Source organism: Camelina sativa, chromosome 17, assembly GCF_000633955.1.
Source record: "Camelina sativa cultivar DH55 chromosome 17, Cs, whole genome shotgun sequence".
Classification (NCBI taxonomy): domain Eukaryota; kingdom Viridiplantae; phylum Streptophyta; class Magnoliopsida; order Brassicales; family Brassicaceae; genus Camelina; species Camelina sativa.
The window spans coordinates 9,628,011-9,647,163 of NC_025701.1; the positions used below are offsets into that span (position 1 = coordinate 9,628,011).

The following is a 19,153-nucleotide window of genomic DNA, read 5'->3' on the forward strand; positions in this document are numbered from 1 at the left end:
AATTTACTCAGTCGTTTATTTTTCTTTACACAATACCTATATAATTTGCTAAACATTAGTATAAAATAATAATTAATTGAAAAGGTTTACATAAAATTTAGAAATCTAAGGCCACACACACTTTTATAAGTTTGCTTTAGCCTCCGAAGAAAAGGTCGGACCAGCATTGCTGAAAACATCCTGGTCCTTGCTTGCTTGTTGGCAAATCACGTGTTAGTGACAGCAAGAGATTCCTACAATACCAATAGGTAATGATTATGTTTTCACAAAATAAATTTGATCAAAGATTTTATTATGTCACATCATTAAAACAACTTCACTTCTATTTCAACATCTTTCGCATCTCCATTTGTTCCAAACTGAATCCTCAAATTAGTTGTAAAGACTCATGGGTATAATACAAGAATTACCTTGTGCTTTAACGCTGTTTCCTTGCTTGCATCATCATTCTTGACTTCTAGATGATCAGCAAAGAACAAAATCTGAAAACAAGTAAGAAGAGATCTTAATATCAAGACAATGCACTCTGATGAATCACCAACTAAAAGTCAAGCTTACTTTGCTCATAAGCTGGACGTTTGATGAATTTGTAGCCATGACTTGCACTCCAAGGCAGGTGTTTGGGACACTACAGAAAGGGCAAAATATAGTATTGTAAACACATCCATCTTTCTGGCACCAAATTCCCTGACCTTTTGAGCTTTCAGAATTTGTGCACAGTCTCTGATTAACCAATGAGCAATCTGTCATGATAACTGAAACACTCGTTGGCATTTCTTCTTGAGCAGCAATACCTGATGCTTCTTTCAGAAGAGACAGCAAATACGCCTTGGACGACGAAGTCAACAAGCATTTGGGATGCGAGTCGTTCTCAGGGTGACCTAATGAACTTCTACAAAGTGAACAAGATATCCTCATCACTCTCTGATTCACTTCCTGAAAAGCATATGTATTTTCGTTTTGGGATCTTGATTCGGTACTACCAAACCCAAATTCAATTTTCCTTGTAAAATTTGTATGATCCGCAGGTTCAGTACTAGGAGCATTACTGTATTCTTCTTCTTCAAGGTCAATGATGACTGGTGAGCTACTAAACTTTCTTCTCTTCAAGGCATTGGAATTAACACTCATGTTCAAAGGCGACTCTGCTTCTAGAATCGAATTACGTGTATCACCACCAATGGAATATCTCTCTGGGGTTACTAGAACAGACGATTCAGTACCAAGAGGAGATTTTCTGAAATTTTCAGTAGATATATGCCTTTTTAAGAATTGATCAGGAGACTTCATAGATCTCAGACCTGTTGCTAGGCTAGAGCTTTCATTCTTCGAGCTAGAACCTGGACTCGCGGTTGCAATACCAGAGACAGAAGATGTTTCTGGATCTTCATCACAGTTGGTCACCGACGAAACCTCACAGTACCTGCACATGACAGTTTTAAAAGTTTGCTCAAAGATTTGTATAAATATAATCTAGCTTTAGTTCTGTACTTGAAACTAACTCTAACAAGTATGCCACTTTATGACAATTATTGCACATTATACTTTGAGATATGAATTTTATATACTTTGAGAGATATGGTTTAGTATTTTTACCCAGGCTCAGTCTGGACCTCGCAGTCAAGATCAATGACTCCTTTAAAGGATTCAGTTTCCTTTTTAACTTGAATGAATGTGTGAGCAGCAGGTACGTAACCTGGATATGATTCAGGAAGCCGCATAGATCTCGAACGTAAAGCTATTTTTGGTTTCACATCATTGTGAATTAAAACTTCGTTCGTAAAAGAGTATCTTGGATTCGAACTTGTATAGTCCTCCACGTTCACCACCCTCCTACTTGCAATATCCTGCACACAAATTCATCATCAGTAACAAAATGAATTCATGAGAAAACAGAAAAAAGTATATAGTTTCCTTTTAGAATATACCTTTGGTTCCACATGACTAGAATTGTTCTGAATCTGATTCTCTTTCTTTATGAATTCTTTGCTTTGGTTTTCAGAAGATAAGTTCTGCTCATGGGACTCTAACATCTTACTGTTAACTTGCTCCTGCATGCAATTCTCAAAGAATTTTAATGATTATGTATGTAATAAAGTTTGAAAGGAAAGGATATAGATTGTTATAAACCTTGACACTGCTGAAAAAATATCTTAATCCTTCCATAGAAGCTTCAAAATTATCATACAGCTTGATAGACTGCCTTAGCCACTTTGAAATAGACGCTCTGTTCCTTGGTTGTCTGTATCGCTCATCTAAACACCAAAACAAAGGCAACCTCAGAGCTACTGAAAAAAACAAAACGTTTAAAATAGATATTGAAATCTTATAATTACCCAAGAATATGATGGCACCATAATCAAACCTATGCCGGATACATCTCCCTGCTGCTTGATTTAAAGCACGATACGCCTGTTGGCAATACCATTCACCGCCTCCAAGAAGGTTTTTAGATGATTTGTATGTATCATTATATTTTCGCTTTAGTTCGACTAGAATATCGTGCCTGCCAAGAAAGTGGTTCGTTAGAACCAAGAAGATTTGGGAAGGAAGCTGGAAGGTTTTAAAGGGAAATAGAACTCTTACAAGTTTGGAAATGGAATGCCAACAATTATCTGTATGTAACCATCAAGGTATAACAGTCCATTTATAAGCCAATTTCAGTAGCATGAATCAAAAATATCCCAATGTTTCTATTGCAGAAAAGGATCAGTCAAACTCAAAAATACCAAGCCAATGCAGTTAAAAAGGATACCACTGCCCTGGCCTTTTCATCAGAAAAATCAAGCCCTTCTGAAACCTGTAGAATTGAACTCAGATCATGTCATGCACATAGGGTCCCTCAAAATAAACATCAATAAGAGAAACCAGGAGAAGAAAACAACAACAACAACAACAAAAACAACAACAACAACAACAACAACAACAAACCTTTCCTCTACATACTGCAAGAAATGCAGATCCTTTCTTGTAATCATCTTGAGCCTCAGTTACAACAGAACCTGCTTTCTTAACTCTTCTATTTCTTCCAATCAATCTGTTCTTTCCGCTTATCGAATCATAATATTCCTTCAGAACAGTTTCGAAGTCGTCCGTGGCTCCTCCTCTTGGTTCTGCAACCAATGACAGGTTGATAAGAAAAAAAAAATGCAGCAACAGTTTTTAAATGATCACAGAAGATAGAGATGTTACGTACCGATGAAAAGATCCCTTTTCAAGCAGAGCCGAGACCATTGTCCAGTTTCACGCCAACGCGTGCAGAGTTTTTCCATCAACTTATAGCTTGGAAAGAATACCAGAGATCCACCTGGTACAATGTTGCAAATTTCTTCCAAGGATTTCCCTAGAGTATCCTTCAAAGCAAAGTATATAGAAGCATTGAGTTTTACACTAAAACATCGCACCACAGTACAAAACAAGAGCTTGAATCAGTACCTGGAATTCATATGCATCAGCTGTTTTATAACTTGCATTTAGAGGATAATTACCAGGACCACTGGAGATTGCACCCGCCCACACCTAGAACAAAAAATGTATTGTTAAAATCATACATTGACTTCTTGAAACTGTTGGTAAGTGGAGAGCTTTAGTCAGAACCTGCAGATTAGGATCAATCACATGTGGAGCCTCTAAACAAGTGGCAAACGGCAACCCAAGTTCAGATGAGAAAGAATTCATCGGTGACAAAGTCCTATATTTCACAACAAAGAAACTCAAACTATATCATTACTGAAAGAGATGGCTCAAGAAACAATGAAAACAAAAAACTAGCCAGTTGACATAACTCTTTGCAGAGAAGCATATAGTAAGCAACAAGATACTGCTTACCCAGATGTTAAAATGATGGATAAAGAAAGATCAGCTAAGTCTTTGAATACAACAGAGGGATTCATGCACCACAAACTGAACGTATGCGTCCAACCAGTATCTCCTGCATCACAGTAAAGCAACAATGAACACCTTCTGTTTTATACAGATGGGTGAAGTTTTCACACATAAAGATTTCACTTGTACCTCTCCTAGCAGACCGTAGTAAACCCATTTCGTAATCTAGGACGTGACTTCCGTTTTTGGAAAAGAAGTATGTAAGTGTAGCAAACAACTCTGCATTAAAATTTTTTTGTGTGCAATATGTAAGCTCTCATCCTCAAAATTACATTATAGAGAGATCAATGCTTATTAAAGTTAGTGAGACGGAAAAAAAAAAAACCTTCTAGTGTCGTGACAGATATCCCACTCAAATAAGGCTTATCAGGGTCCATCTCTGCTGCCTCTGATTTTGTGATCGCCTTAACCAGTTAAGCACAAAGTCACATTCAAGCGTCGTAAAAAGTCATGCGGGTCTAGCCAGAAATCATAGAAAAAATGACTTACTTGATCAAGACACGCCTGTAATTGTGGCAAGTACTCTGGAGTGATATTGAATTCCTTGAGCTCTTTCAAAGCTCTGTCTCCAGTCCAGCTGTTACATTGATAAATAGCAACAAAAAAAAAAAGAAAGAATGAAGTATATTATATAGAAATCAGCTTGCCTCATAGACTTTGGAACCATTTTGCAATTTTAAAGTAAAGTAGAGGATTGGAAGAAAAGTTTCAACTTACTTAGAGAAATAGTGCTCAGAATCACGTTTTGCTAATGAATCTTTTTTACTTCCAATCCAACTTATCAATCCCTGAATACATAGAAGAGTCAATATTTAAAAAGTAGACAGCAAAGCTTAGTTACCTCTTAATAATATCTCTTGCATAGAATGACTTACCTCTACTACTTCATACAAGGGTTCATAGAACTCTGGCTCATCGTCACTCAACTTTTCTAGTTCATTCCGCAATTCTGCATAACGCATAAGCCAGGTTAGTGAAGCATATTTTTAGTGAACAAAACGATTAATTACTGCAGGGATATATAATTATTTGAGTAGTACATACTGATAATAATATCTTCTTCCAAGTTAATGCTTCCTGCTTCACGAGCAATGTCTTCCATATTGCTGTGGACAGTAAAAGCTTTTAGTAGCCATCAATATCATCAAGCATGCTAACAAGGTTTCAGAAGCTTAATGGCTCCTTTTAGATTTATTCCTCCTCGAATTACAGGATCAATTATATATGAATAAGGGCAAAAAACCAATTTTGCAACCTCCAACATTTTCCTGGAAGCAAAATATGGACAGCCTAAAAAGAAAATTATTTGAGATTAAGAAACTGAAAAATACAAATAACTGAAAGAAAAGAAAAACAAATCTAACTAACCTATAACAGTTTTCCCAATTTTTACAAGGTCTTCAATGTCATGAACCCCATTGTGCCCGTTTTGCCTAAGTGATGGGTAAGCTAAGATGCGAGCGGCACCTCTGCAAGTTAAAGTAAACCGTTATATGGATTTTGACAAGGTAGCTAGAAACAAAAGAGGAAACACAAATAACTTATAGATTATCAGGGAAAACTCACTCGAACTCAGGACATTTTGGGTTTTTCTTATCTTTTAGGAGCAACCGACTAGAAAAAAAGAATGAATATAAATTATAATAGACGTTAGTATAGAGAGGGTTTATGAGGATAGTGAGATGGTGTGAATATGGATGAAATTTTTACCATTTTTCGTCTACGTTGTCTTTCCCTTGTACATGACGATTCGTGCAGCAACGTTTCCTAGAACCCTAACACAATGAAAGATGAACCCACAATGGACAACACAGAACAAATTACAGTTATAATGAGTTGCGTGAGATAAAATATTCTCTTGATGAGCCAGCCATAGATAAAACAAGTTCGCAAGATCAAGTTTTATTTGTGACATACCAATACAGCCATGGGCACTCTGTAACCAGTTTTTTTATACTCACGAATGACTTGAGAGATCTGAGCATGAGTTCGTCTAAGTAAAAAAAAATAAACAAACAGTCAAATGATTTGCAACATTTCCAAAGACTAATGATGTAAACGCTTACGAAGCATAGTATATGGTGGGAATATTTGGTGGTTCAGGTGGCTCCACATTGCTAGGTAAAGTAGTATCTGTTCAGAGATATATTATAACCACGAATTAATAACTAATAAATCTTCTCAATCATAGAGTTGCAATATTCATTAAGGACACGACAAACCTGAAGGCTGCGTTTTCAAATGAGAAAAGTTCCCATTGGAAAACCGCGATAGATAGCTCTTTTGCCAAGCGAGAACAGAACAGAGCAAAGACAGAGATTTGCCAGTACCAGTTGGAGACTCGAGCAATGCGTGGGAGTGACCGTCTCTCTGGGCACGATCGAGCGTAGATATGACCCGGCTCATGAACGCAAGCTGGGTTCCATACGGTTGATAAGGGAACTCAACTTGAAGGCCTCCGATCTGGTAAAGCTTTTTAGGGTTTTCGGGGTTTAGGGTTTGTTTCACTTCGTCCTTGGAATCCGATTTGCTGGTTGTGGAAACCATCTTCTTCTTCGTCCCAGATCTGTCTCTCGGAGTTCAGTGACGGCAGAGGTTGTAGGATCTGATTTTGTTAAAAATATGGGCGGGAAAAATCTTATCCCTACCCTTCATCGCCAATTGTGTTACACAGCTTCACTGACAAGCTAAAAGCCTTAAGATCAAACAAAACGACGACGTATGGTTTTCAATGTGACAATGGACCTTTTTTGGGCTTATAAAGCCCATTTACTAGCAGCGAACAAAAAAACTCCGGAAAAAAAAAAAAATAATAATAACGATGACTTTATTGAACATCTTCAACAAAAACGATTCGATTGATCTATTGCTGTGTGACACTGTCATTTTTACGGTTGTTTTTTGTTTTTATTAATGCCTTTTTAGTTTTTTGATTTAATTAATTTATCGATTCGAATCGGGGCAAATTTCGTCTGGGCAAGGAGAAGAAATCTGGAGATAAGGGATTGTGATCTCGATTTCGAAGCTCTGATCTAAGTTTTTGAGGGGTAGCTCTCCGGTGATGGCGGGTCAGAATCCTAACATGGATCAATTCGAGGCCTACTTCAAGAGAGCTGATTTGGACGGAGATGGTCGGATCAGTGGAGCCGAAGCTGTTGGATTTTTTCAAGGATCTGGTTTGTCTAAGCAAGTTCTCGCCCAGGTTCACATTTCTTCTTGGATCTCTGCTTTTTTTTTTTAATTGTTTCTGGTGAGAGAATTGTTGAGTTGTTCCGGAGAAAGATCTCTGATTTGGGTTTCCAGAATGCCGTAATTTTGATTCTCCGCATTCTATATTCTGAGATTTTTGATTTGCCTATGAACTGAATAAACGAGTGCAGATTTGAGACGCTTATTTTTTTTTTTTTGCATTTCTTCCTTTATGATCTTGCTTAATAAGAGCAGCCTTTGTTAGAAATCTATTGTGAAGAAGTTATTAGTGTATGACAGTAAGATTCTAGAAGTTTCCTTGGTGAAAAATTTTGCCATTTGGTTTTAAAGTAGTCACTAATAGGAAGGGTACTGGTTTTTGGTTTTTGCTCGAACTTGACAGCATCTAGATGAGGATGTCATCATTGGCATAGCCTGAAGATATTGGTTAATTATTCTTTTGTAACGTCATTTACTATGTGGCTATGTCTCTTTAATCTTGTTATCACGTTTTGGTACATTTGTGTGGATATAAGCTTTTTATCTTAGGTGTACCAGTTAATTATGTATTTGAACCTGAAGCATTTCTGTCGTACAATATTCGTGGAGTGTTTAGTGGTGTTTGCTATGTGAATTTAACTACTGATCAGTTGTGTTCTGCATTGCATTTGTAGATATGGTCGCTTTCTGATCGGTCACGTAGTGGTTTCCTTGATCGGCAAAACTTTTATAATTCTCTGAGACTTGTAACAGTAGCTCAGAGCAAGAGAGAGCTGACACCTGAGATTGTTAACGCCGCACTGAATACTCCTACTGCAGCCAAAATACCACCGCCCAAAATTAATCTTTCAGCTATTCCTGCACCCCGACCTAATCCTGCCGCTACCACAGTCAGTTCCGTACCCTCAACAGTTTCTCAAAATGTGGGTTTTGGAGGACCAGGGGCACCAAATGCGAATGTTAATCAGAATTATTTTCCATCTCAACAAAACCAGCAAATGAGACCAAATCAAGGAATATCGGGGCTGACTTCACTTAGACCAGCGACTGGTCCAGAATATAGACCAAATGCCTTACCAGGTCAATTTCAGTCAGGTCCTGTTGGTAGTGTTACACGTCCTCCTCAGGCTGGTCCCACTAGTGTATCTGGTCCTGGTAGTTCAACGTTCAATCTTAATAATTTGTATGCTGGAAACACCGGCGGATACTCGTCAGGCTTTGGAGGGGGAAGCATAGCAGCACCTTCTCCTGGCGTAAAACCAGAGTCACAAATTGATCCAAAGGCGCTTGTTGTATCTGGAAATGGAGGTGACATGTTTTCCTCTTTCCAGCAACCCACTCTGAGTAATTCTTCAATCAGTTCAGCCATTGTTCCTACTTCTGCTGGAACCCAACCTCCACCAAAACCTAATGCTCTCGACTCCCTACAGAGTACTTTCTCAATGCTACCTGCAGGGAATCAGCCACGGCCAGCAGCAAGTTCACAGCCTGCAGTGTCCTCACAAGGTCCATCCTCCGGTTTGCCAGCTGGAAGTGCAGTTGGATCTGCCCATTCAACTCCTGCTGGAAATAATCAGCCTCCATGGCCAAAAATGAAACCATCTGATGTCCAGAAATATACAAAGGTATTTATGGAAGTTGATAGCGACAAGGATGGGAAAATCACTGGTGAGCAGGCAAGGAATCTGTTTTTAAGCTGGAGGCTACCCAGGGGTAAGATTATTCTATCTTTCAGTCCACTTTATATGAAGAGTGTAAATTTTCAATTTGTATGTGAAATGAACTGTTGCCTCTGTTGAAATTAGATGCAATTCTGGATTGAAGAATCTTTTAAAAACTTGTGTTCTTGTCCCTTTTATTCATGGGACAGGCCATTTCGCTGTTATGTTCATTTATTTGCTACCCTCCTGACGCTTATGTTCCTATAATAATATCTGCAAGTGTTTATGGTAACATATTTATTTTGCTTGGTTCCAGAGGTATTGAAGCATGTGTGGGAATTATCTGATCAGGATAATGATACTATGCTTTCTCTGAGGGAGTTCTGCATTTCATTGTATTTGATGGAGCGGTATAGAGAAGGCCGTCCTCTTCCGACAGATCTTCCTAGCAGCATCAGGTTTGATGAGACACTGTTATCTATCTCAGGCCCACCTAGTCATGGATATGCAAATGCTGGATGGGGATCTAGTCAAGGTTTTGCTCACACTTCATGCCTTTACTGATCTTTTCCTTTTCCCTGATACGTTACTCTAAGTCAAGTTTTTCTATTGGAAGGTTTTGTACAGCAGCCAGTGATGGGTGCACGGCCAATCACCCCAACAACTGGTATGAGACCACCAGTTCCTGCACCAGGCCCTCACCCTGGCAGCGGTATGTCTTTTAACCAGCAAAGGAATCAAGCGCCAGGTTTGGATGATCCCAGTCACCTAGGTAATGGATATCCTGCAAGCTCAAATCTTCCAGAAGCAGCAGCTGATGGGGAAAAGGTGATCATTTAAATTTTCACTTATAATATGGACAAAAACATTATTTAAGCTTTAGATGAGCGATATTTCCATATGCATTTCCTTGGAAGCTTGTGAAACAAATTTTTCTAATCTGTGTAGGTTGATGAAAAGAAGAATGCATACATGGACTCCAGGGAGAAACTTGAATACTACCGGACCAAAATGCAAGATATTGTGAGTACTTCATTAATATAAACTATTGTTTTTTGAGAAGTATGAAATGATCTTGATCTGTCTCAGATTTCTTTATTCGAATATAGTTAACTATTGTCGATGGAAACTTTGCTATATTTGTATGCATTAAATCCTCGAAGAAACTGTTAGCTCCTTTGATCGAGAGGATATTGGTATCTAGTTGATTTATTCTCTGAAAAAGTTTGAAGAAGATCGTGTGTATAAATAAGACCAATCGACTGGAATTTACCATTTAGATTAAGCTGTAGAATTCGAAGGTTATCTACGTAATGGTCTTATAAGTTTAAGATTGTTGCTCTCCCTGAAGTTCTGGCCTTATCGTATAGAACCGTAGTCCTTGTTTGAGGTTTTGCTATCTAGAGCTAGTTCTTCAGCTTGATCTTTATCTTATATTTATATTATATACACATTCTGTGTGTCAGAGAGTAGGGTTCTTGTGCTAAGATCCGTTTCTTATTATCCCATTTTTTTGTTCTTTCTTCTGTCAGGTCTTGTACAAAAGCAGGTGTGACAATAGATTAAATGAGATCTCTGAAAGGGCTTCCGCTGACAAGCGTGAGGTGCGTTTCACATAGAAAATCACTTTCCTCATTTATTTAGAGGCAATTCTGTCTTATCCAGAACAATTTCTGCTGCAGGCTGAAACATTGGCAAAGAAGTATGAAGAGAAGTATAAGCAAGTTGCTGAAATAGGGTCAAAATTAACTATTGAAGAGGCCAGGTTCCGCGAGATTGAGGTATGACAAATTCGTTTGCCTGCCATTTCAAGTACAGTGCCTATGTAGCCGTATATTTTCTCCATTTTGTCTATGTGCTTCTGCCTCCAATACTAGGCTTGTCGTTATCCACATTTGCTGGTGAAGGGGATTTGAATAATTTTTTAACACATCTTTCACGGAAATTTGTTACTTATTGAAGTTTTGCTAACCCATTCCAGGGGCGNTTATATTATATACACATTCTGTGTGTCAGAGAGTAGGGTTCTTGTGCTAAGATCCGTTTCTTATTATCCCATTTTTTTGTTCTTTCTTCTGTCAGGTCTTGTACAAAAGCAGGTGTGACAATAGATTAAATGAGATCTCTGAAAGGGCTTCCGCTGACAAGCGTGAGGTGCGTTTCACATAGAAAATCACTTTCCTCATTTATTTAGAGGCAATTCTGTCTTATCCAGAACAATTTCTGCTGCAGGCTGAAACATTGGCAAAGAAGTATGAAGAGAAGTATAAGCAAGTTGCTGAAATAGGGTCAAAATTAACTATTGAAGAGGCCAGGTTCCGCGAGATTGAGGTATGACAAATTCGTTTGCCTGCCATTTCAAGTACAGTGCCTATGTAGCCGTATATTTTCTCCATTTTGTCTATGTGCTTCTGCCTCCAATACTAGGCTTGTCGTTATCCACATTTGCTGGTGAAGGGGATTTGAATAATTTTTTAACACATCTTTCACGGAAATTTGTTACTTATTGAAGTTTTGCTAACCCATTCCAGGGGCGGAAGACGGAGTTGAGCCAAGCGATTGTGAACATGGAGCAAGGTGGTAGTGCTGATGGTCTCCTTCAGGTAGATCTATTCTCTATTCTTATGTGATGCATAAACAAACTATCGAGTATCTGCTGTGCATGCCTGATTTGATACTTTACTGGACATATAGGTCCGGGCTGACAGAATACAATCAGATCTAGAGGAACTGATGAAGGCTTTAACTGAACGTTGCAATAAACATGGGTTGGAGGTTAAGTCCAAGGCCCTAGTAGACCTTCCAGCTGGTATGACATACGGTTCTATCGCCTTGTGACTTCTTGCTTTCATTGTAGATGAATGCAAATTGCATGTATTTTGTAAACAAACAAATCATTTGGAATCTGTTACGTTGTGACTTACAGGTTGGCAACCTGGAATTCAAGAAGGGGCAGCTCTTTGGGATGAAGAATGGGATAAGTTTGAAGATGAAGGTACAATGTTTAATCCTATCTTTCTATTACTAATACATTTAGATATCTATAGTTAACTGATAATCCTCACACTGTTAGGATTTGGCAATGAGATTACTTTTGACAAATCAAAAGAGCAAAACTCATCTGGTGAGAAGGAAAACGGTGAGGTGGATGATGGTAAGGGGCCACCTGACTCGCCGACTCATTTAGATGAAAACTATGGACCATTTTCAGAAACCTCAGACCGCCACCATGAGAGTGAATATGGGGCAACTCACAGTGAAGATGATTCAGGCAGAAGTCCTAGAGACAGTCCTGTCTCTAGGACTGCTACTGAGATCCCATCTCCAGATTCTCATGGAAAGAATTCGGAATTCTTCGATGACTCGAATTGGGCAAGTGCGTTTGACACTAACGATGATGTGGATTCAGTCTGGGGATTTGATGCATCAAAAAGTCAGGTTAGTACAGAATCCGTAGTGTCTTTCGATTTAACGAATCATTTCATCCATCTAAATACTGTATCGAACCTTCAGTTGTAATTATCGAATAGACATTGAACTGATCTTTTACTTTATACAATTTTGAAAACCTGTATCTTCATTAAGTAAGTCCATACTTTCAGATTTGGAATGGTACATTCAGTATGCTGAATCATTTAGTTACCTATTCAGAGTCGTAACCAAGCTTAGCATTTTGAATGGACATTGGCAGGATGGAGATTATTCTGTATCTGGTGGCGATTATGGTGGAGACACGGGAAGGGAAGATTCTCCAAGTTCGAGAAGCTTCGGCGCTCAGAGAAAGAGCCCATTTGCATTTGACGATTCAGTTCCCAGCACTCCACTTTCAAGATTCGGGAACTCTCCACCTCGGTTCAGCGATGCATCAGCCAGAGATAATAATTTTGATAGCTTCTCCAGGTTCGATTCCTTCAACACCAGTGAAGCAGGCGCCGGGTTTTCCTCCCAGCCCGAAAGACTGTCTCGGTTTGATTCCATCAACAGCTCAAAAGATTTTGGTGGAGCTGCTTTCTCCAGGTTTGATTCAATTAACAGTAGCAGAGACTTTGGAGGTCCCTCGCTTTCAAGATTCGATTCCATGAATAGTACAAAGGATTTCAGTGGCAGCCATGGATACTCATTTGATGATGCAGACCCGTTTGGTTCCACAGGCCCCTTCAAAGTCTCTTCAGATGAAAGCCCCAAGAAAAGGTCAGACAATTGGAACTCCTTCTAGCCTCGATTTTTATATCATTCCTTTTTAAATCCCTTTTTTTTTTTCCTCGCGTGATGAAACTTGTGATTGTTTCATAAAATCTTATAATCATTTCACCAAATTCTTGTTTTGGAGGAGACAATAGCGTTAGACTATTTGTAATTTGTAAAGTTTGTCTTTGTATGGTTTTTCTACTGTATCTCTGTTCTGTTATGAATTCACTTGCTTTATATGAAGAGATATTTGAGGTTTTCGTCGTCCAGTTTACTGATTCTCTCTTCCCCAAAAGGTTTTATTATTTTGATCTATCGTTAGCTCAAATGTCTGTAAGAAATTCTGGTAACATTTAACCATACCGAAACAGATACTGTGTTTACACTGAATGTGGTAGCTACAAAACTGAAAATCGAGCTAATGCCTTGGCACACATTCTATCTTTCTGACTGGAAGAAAGATATGATTCGCATCACCAAATTCCCCAAAATGTAACCTTGTCTGTGAGACTCTATTCTGCATCCGCTGAATCCCCTGAGCATATTTCAGGATAAGTTGTTACCTAGGAACTTTACTTCTCTGTGATCCGCTCAAAGGCAGATAGCATAGATGCACGCATGTTGGCTATTTCCACAAGAGTTTCAAGAGCTGTCCAAAGACAAGAAAAAAAGAGTTTCAGCTGGAAGCTGGAATCTATTTTGTGAGTAAACTTGTGTTTATGATGATGTTACCTGTCTCAAATGATAGTTGAGCGCCGCGTAGCTTAGGGGAGACTAAGCCTCCAAATACCGACAGAGATTTAGCTCGTTCTTTCTTGATCTGAAGAAGATTAACACATCTAGATTAGCAAAACCCTCGTTCTGCATTTTGAAAACAGGGAGAGTTTGTGCAGAAGGTGAAATGATTGCTCACCTCTTCATCAGCAGCTAAAGTGGTTTCGTCCTTAGCTGATGGTTTCTCTTCTATCAAATTTACATAAGAAAGAAATTACACACCAACAAATAAAAGGGCACAGAATAAACAACAGATAAAGTCTCTTATTACCAGAAACTCCTCGATGTCGTAGCTGTTGGCTGAGAGGTGAGCCTATCTCCGAATCTGTATCAGTAGAGAAGTCTTTGCCTTTAGGGCTACCACAACCCTTGGAAGCCCACTTGGACAAAGCAAAACGTGGAACTGATCCCAAAGATCCAACTACAAGAGTTCCATAGATTCAATCAAATGTAAGAAGAGTCTTCCCCGAATAAAATTCATAGCATAGAAACGTGAGGCATTGGAACAATCAAAAGCTCAGAGCATGAGCCAAACTTACCCTCTTGGTCAGTGACTTGCAATGTAGAAGCAGCGGGATGATACTTGAGGTCTAAAAGAGTGCTGTTGATACGTAAAGTTCCCATAGAGTGTCGAGCACTAGCTAGATCAAACCATCCCTGCCAAAAACAACACATTTTTTCAGAAAGTTTCTATACCAATAAGTTAATTAAGGCAGAGTCTCATCCTAATCTCAGTGATACAATTTCACTAAAAGGTTCAAAAATGCTTCCATAAGCTAGCTAATTAAGCGATCTAAACTTTGAATTGAATTAGAGACCAAAATTAATCACTCTAAAGTAAAACCTTCCATAGATAGAGATCATCACGTTACCTCTCGGAGCTTTGAATTGACAGAGTCCATAAGCGTCAGATACCCATCCAACGAATCTAGGAACTGCAAAATGTTCTCATCTTCTTTCCCTTCAGTTTTAATTTCTGCTTCTTCCTTACCCACCGCCGCATCCATGGATTCTTCTCTTTCCTCGTAAATCTCAGTTCCTTCATCTCCCGCCATCGCGATTAAGATCCCCAAACACACAAGAATCAACAAATCAATGCGATCGAGAGAGAGAGAGCATCATGGTCAGAGAGACTCAGAGCAAGTTTTGGAGTAAATGGGTCAATTAATGAATAAAAGGCCCATTAAGAAAACTAAAAGCCCATTAACCCGGGTATGTTAGTGGGTGGGTAGCAAGTCGAGTGTGTTGTTGTAGTACTAGTGTGTGTACACACAGCAAGCAAGCCAGGCTGGTTTGCTTCTGTTTGTCAAGTTGGCGTTTGGTGGCTCCACGTCTCTCTCTCTCTCTCTCTCTCACGACTTTTCGATTTTAGTCAACCTTTCGTGTTTTTTTTCTTCAACCCATCTTCTCTGTTCTTTCCTCTTACTTTTGCCCGTCTCTCTCGTTCTCTCGCTCTCTCGCACGGGTACACAACTCTGTTCAATTCTAGCTCGAGTAGGAGCAAAAGCTTGGATTGCTTTCTAATTCAGGATCCATGGATGAAGAAGAACTCACACTTTCTTTTCCTTAAGGAGACTTAAAGAAGTAGTCTTTTTCCGAATTGTCAACTTTGAACAACTATAAAAACTTAGGCTTTTTTTGTTTTGTTCTGTACTGTTCCCTTCTCACGCTTCTTCGATTGGAACTGGTTGGTGTGCGTTCTCCTCTCTCTCTCTCTCTTTTGGTATTTTTTTTGACATGCTCATTTGTTTGGTTCCGGTTTCTATAATTATTGCTAAATTTAGTAATCTTGCTATATTAGGGTTCATGTAACTGATGATTTTGGCATATACTGTGTTTGTTGTTTTTGTTTCCTTTTTGCTGATCAAGGAACTTAAGCTAAATCTGGTATTTATATCCCCTTTTTGTGTTTCCAAAACTTTCTCCTTCACTTACTCTCGAATTTGGACACTCTTTACCTGACTCTTGCATTTATGAATCCTGTTTTCCCGTAATCTTGAGGTGTTTGCTTATTATTTGCAGTGAGTGTTGAGGATTAAAACATGGTTGGAAGCTCGGAGGATGGTAACCAGTCAGATGACAGCTCTCAATTTGAGCGAGGGGTTGATCATATCTACGAAGCCTTCATCTGCCCATTGACAAAGGAGGTTATGCATGACCCTGTCACTTTAGAGAACGGCAGAACATTCGAGCGTGAAGCCATCGAGAAATGGTTCAAGGAATGTCGTGACAGTGGGAGACCACCATCTTGCCCATTGACTTCTCAGGAGCTGAGCAGCGCTGATGTTAGCCCCAGCATAGCTCTGCGTAACACTATCGAAGAGTGGAGATCAAGGAATGATGCTGCCAAGCTTGACATTGCTCGTCACTCACTTTTTTTAGGTAATGCTGAGACCGACATTTTGCAAGCTTTGATGCATGTACGACAGATTTGCAGGACTATCCGATCTAATAGGCAAGGTGTACGCAACGCTCAGCTTATCCGTATGGTCATCGACTTGTTGAAAAGTAGTAGCCATAAAGTTCGGTATAAGGCTCTACAGACTCTTCAAGTTGTTGTTGAAGGAGATGAGGAGAGCAAGGTTGAATTCTGATTTCTGTTCTTCTCTGACGAAAACGTTTATGGATAATTAAGCGGATGCTAATTAATGTTTCAGCGTATTGCAGGCTATAGTAGCTGAAGGGGACACTGTGCGTACACTAGTTAAGTTCTTATCACATGAGCCATCAAAAGGGAGGGAAGCAGCTGTTTCCTTGCTGTTTGAGCTCTCTAAGTCAGAAGCTTTGTGCGAGAAGATTGGTTCCATTCATGGAGCACTTATATTGTTGGTTAGTCTGACTAGCAGCAACTCAGAAAATGTTTCAATTGTTGAGAAAGCTGATAGAACCTTGGAAAACATGGAGAGGTCAGAGGAAATTGTTAGGCAGATGGCTTCTTATGGTAGACTCCAGCCTCTTCTAGGAAAACTCCTTGAAGGTTATTATTCCCTACTTTGCTTGGTTATAGTTTAACAATGTTCTCTCTGCTTCATTTTGCATAAAACTTGTTATCATCTTCCTTCAGTCATTCGGATGCATAACGGTGTTACTGTATTCTGCCTTATAGTTTGTTTGCTCTAGGAATTTTATATGTTCTCTTGTCAGATCTTTAATAATTTTCCTCTGTTTTATTGCGAGTCTCATGCATGAATAATGATACCACATGTGAATCATGATGTGCAGGTTCACCTGAAACAAAAGTCTCTATGGCTTCCTTTCTCGGGGAGCTTCCTTTAAATAATGAAGTGAAGGTTCTTGTGGCTCAGACTGTGGGTTCTTCTCTTGTCGATCTTATGAGAAGTGGTGACATGCCCCAACGGGAAGCTGCCTTGAGAGCTCTTAACAAAATCTCATCGTTCGAAGGGAGTGCTAAGGTCTTGATCAGCATAGGAATTCTCCCCCCACTTATCAAAGATCTGTTTTATGTAGGGCCAAACAACCTTCCAATTCGGTTGAAAGAAGTCTCTGCCACTATTCTTGCTAACATAGTGAACATTGGGTATGACTATGACAAAGCCACTCTTGTTTCAGACAACAGAGTGGAGAATCTGCTCCATCTAATTAGCAACACGGGACCAGCGATCCAGTGCAAGCTGTTGGAGGTTCTTGTTGGACTCACCAGTTGCCCAAAAACAGTTCCAAAAGTTGTCTATGCAATTAAAACCTCAGGTGCAATCATCAGTTTGGTTCAGTTTATAGAGGTCCGAGAGAATGATGATTTGCGTTTGGCTTCCATAAAGCTTCTTCATAACCTTTCCCCATTCATGAGTGAAGAACTAGCTAAGGCCTTATGTGGCACTGCTGGACAACTCGGAAGCCTTGTTGCAATCATTTCAGAAAACACACCAATCACTGAAGAACAGGCTGCAGCTGCTGGACTCTTAGCTGAATTACCAGATAGGGATTTGGGTCTTATTCAGGAAATGTTAGAAGTTGGTGCTTTTGAAAAAATCATCTCCAAAGTGATTGGCATCCGCCAAGGGGATATCAAGGGAATGAGGTTTGTGAGTCCTTTTCTGGAAGGACTTGTGCGTATACTTGCTAAGATTACTTTTGCTTTCAACAAAGAGACTCGGGCCATTACCTTTTGCCAAGAGCACAATGTTGCTACGCTCTTCCTTCATCTGCTTCAATCCAACGGTCAAGATATCATCCAGATGGTTTCTGCCATGGCTTTAGAGAATCTGTCACTAGAGTCTATTCACCTGACACGGATGCCTGATCTGCCTCCTCCTAACTACTGTGGCTCGATCTTTTCATGCATGAGCAAACCACACGTTGTAAACGGGCTGTGCAAGATCCACCAAGGAATATGTTCATTAAGATACACATTTTGCCTCGTCGAAGGACAAGCTGTGGAGAAATTAGTGGCTCTATTAGACCATGGAAATGAGAAAGTGGTTGAGGCCGCACTTGCAGCTCTTTCGAGCTTATTAGAAGACGGATTAGACGTAGAGAAAGGGGTGAATATACTTGATGAAGCGGGCGCGATAACGCATATACTAACCGTTCTGAAGGAGAACCGATCAGAGAGGCTGACGAGGAGAGCTGTTTGGGTGGTGGAAAGGATCTTGAGGATTGAAGACATAGCAAGAGAGCTCGCAGAGGAGCAGGCCCTGAGCGCTGCACTCGTGGACGCTTTCCAAAACGCTGATTTTAGAACGCGACAGATAGCTGAGAACGCGTTGAAACACATCGATAAGATCCCAAACTTCTCAGGTATATTCCCAAGCATGGCATAGGGGAATCTCTTTGAACTTGTTCAGTGAGTTTTAGTGATTTATATAAACTGTGGTTTATGTTTTGATGGGATTACTTGTTGATATAGGCATCCAGTCTTTTTCTGGGTATATATATATATTGTAAATTTCGATTCTTGTTTGCGTGTGCTTTAAGCTTTTTGATTTGTTTGTTTATGATTTATATCCTACGTCTAAAATCGTATTCATTTGATCGGCCTCGTACTAATGGCCATATGTTTGTAGAAGAAATTGAGCCAAAATTTAAATGTTAGATGTTAGATTAAACATCCATAGGTAGCAGGGGAACAAAGAAACTAACTAGTAAATTTAGAGAAAACACAAATTACGACTAACCAGACCCATAATAGCCATTACAGAGGAGATGCGCAGTTCAGATTCGATATCGGGTTGACGATAGGTCTGACGATAGGTCCTGGAACTCGTGGCCTTGAGCTTGAGCATATTCCTCTCCTCTTCCTGATCCAGTAGTTCTATCACAGAAGAAGACAAGGACGGCTTAAACAGAAAAAAGTTTCGATTACTATCGCACCACCATGGGATCGTTCCCACGACTTCCCACTTGTTCGCTCTAAAGTCGTAGCTATGAACCACTCGCTCAATAGGATGGTTCTTCATCGTGCTCATTACCAAACATTTGCCGTCGTACGCCTGCAC

The 19,153-nt window shown here is 39.6% G+C and overlaps 4 protein-coding genes across 6 annotated transcripts; 2 read left to right on the forward strand and 2 right to left on the reverse strand.

Annotated features, from left to right (window-relative positions):
- LOC104759314 (Fanconi anemia group J protein homolog) lies at positions 306–6,432 on the reverse strand. Its single transcript, XM_019238877.1, has 27 exons — positions 6,108–6,432; positions 5,952–6,018; positions 5,803–5,878; positions 5,596–5,660; positions 5,452–5,499; positions 5,254–5,354; positions 5,040–5,175; positions 4,930–4,991; positions 4,761–4,834; positions 4,603–4,673; positions 4,375–4,462; positions 4,211–4,289; positions 4,009–4,104; positions 3,829–3,931; positions 3,598–3,691; positions 3,436–3,519; positions 3,197–3,353; positions 2,932–3,113; positions 2,756–2,800; positions 2,587–2,615; positions 2,337–2,506; positions 2,131–2,255; positions 1,929–2,051; positions 1,597–1,847; positions 559–1,423; positions 411–482; positions 306–359 (listed from the first exon to the last, which is right to left on the reverse strand). The coding sequence occupies exons 1-27, from the start codon at positions 6,430–6,432 to the stop codon at positions 306–308; spliced, it is 3,642 nt and encodes a 1,213-aa protein (XP_019094422.1).
- Positions 6,741–13,192, forward strand: LOC104756428 (epidermal growth factor receptor substrate 15-like 1). Its single transcript, XM_010479020.2, has 12 exons — positions 6,741–7,087; positions 7,749–8,787; positions 9,052–9,270; positions 9,352–9,563; positions 9,684–9,758; positions 10,268–10,339; positions 10,418–10,516; positions 11,267–11,338; positions 11,430–11,544; positions 11,662–11,730; positions 11,809–12,173; positions 12,427–13,192. Exons 1-12 carry the CDS (start codon positions 6,947–6,949, stop codon positions 12,949–12,951), a joined length of 3,003 nt encoding a protein of 1,000 aa, XP_010477322.1. The 5' UTR covers positions 6,741–6,946; the 3' UTR covers positions 12,952–13,192.
- Positions 13,209–14,835, reverse strand: LOC104756429 (coiled-coil domain-containing protein 115). 2 transcript variants are annotated; one of them, XM_010479022.2, is made up of 6 exons: positions 14,570–14,835; positions 14,237–14,354; positions 13,969–14,118; positions 13,837–13,883; positions 13,656–13,743; positions 13,209–13,572 (listed from the first exon to the last, which is right to left on the reverse strand). In XM_010479022.2, exons 1-6 carry the CDS (start codon positions 14,750–14,752, stop codon positions 13,496–13,498), a joined length of 663 nt encoding a protein of 220 aa, XP_010477324.1. In that variant the 5' UTR covers positions 14,753–14,835; the 3' UTR covers positions 13,209–13,495. The 2 variants fall into 2 exon arrangements, with proteins under 2 accessions (XP_010477324.1, XP_010477323.1); XM_010479021.2 differs by having other exon boundaries at positions 13,837–13,886.
- Positions 14,972–18,666, forward strand: LOC104756430 (U-box domain-containing protein 44). Of its 2 annotated transcripts, none has more exons than XM_010479025.2 (4): positions 14,972–15,384; positions 15,720–16,279; positions 16,365–16,674; positions 16,920–18,666. In XM_010479025.2, the coding sequence occupies exons 2-4, from the start codon at positions 15,740–15,742 to the stop codon at positions 18,476–18,478; spliced, it is 2,409 nt and encodes an 802-aa protein (XP_010477327.1). In that variant the 5' UTR covers positions 14,972–15,384; positions 15,720–15,739; the 3' UTR covers positions 18,479–18,666. The 2 variants fall into 2 exon arrangements, with proteins under 2 accessions (XP_010477327.1, XP_010477326.1); XM_010479024.2 differs by having other exon boundaries at positions 14,973–15,390.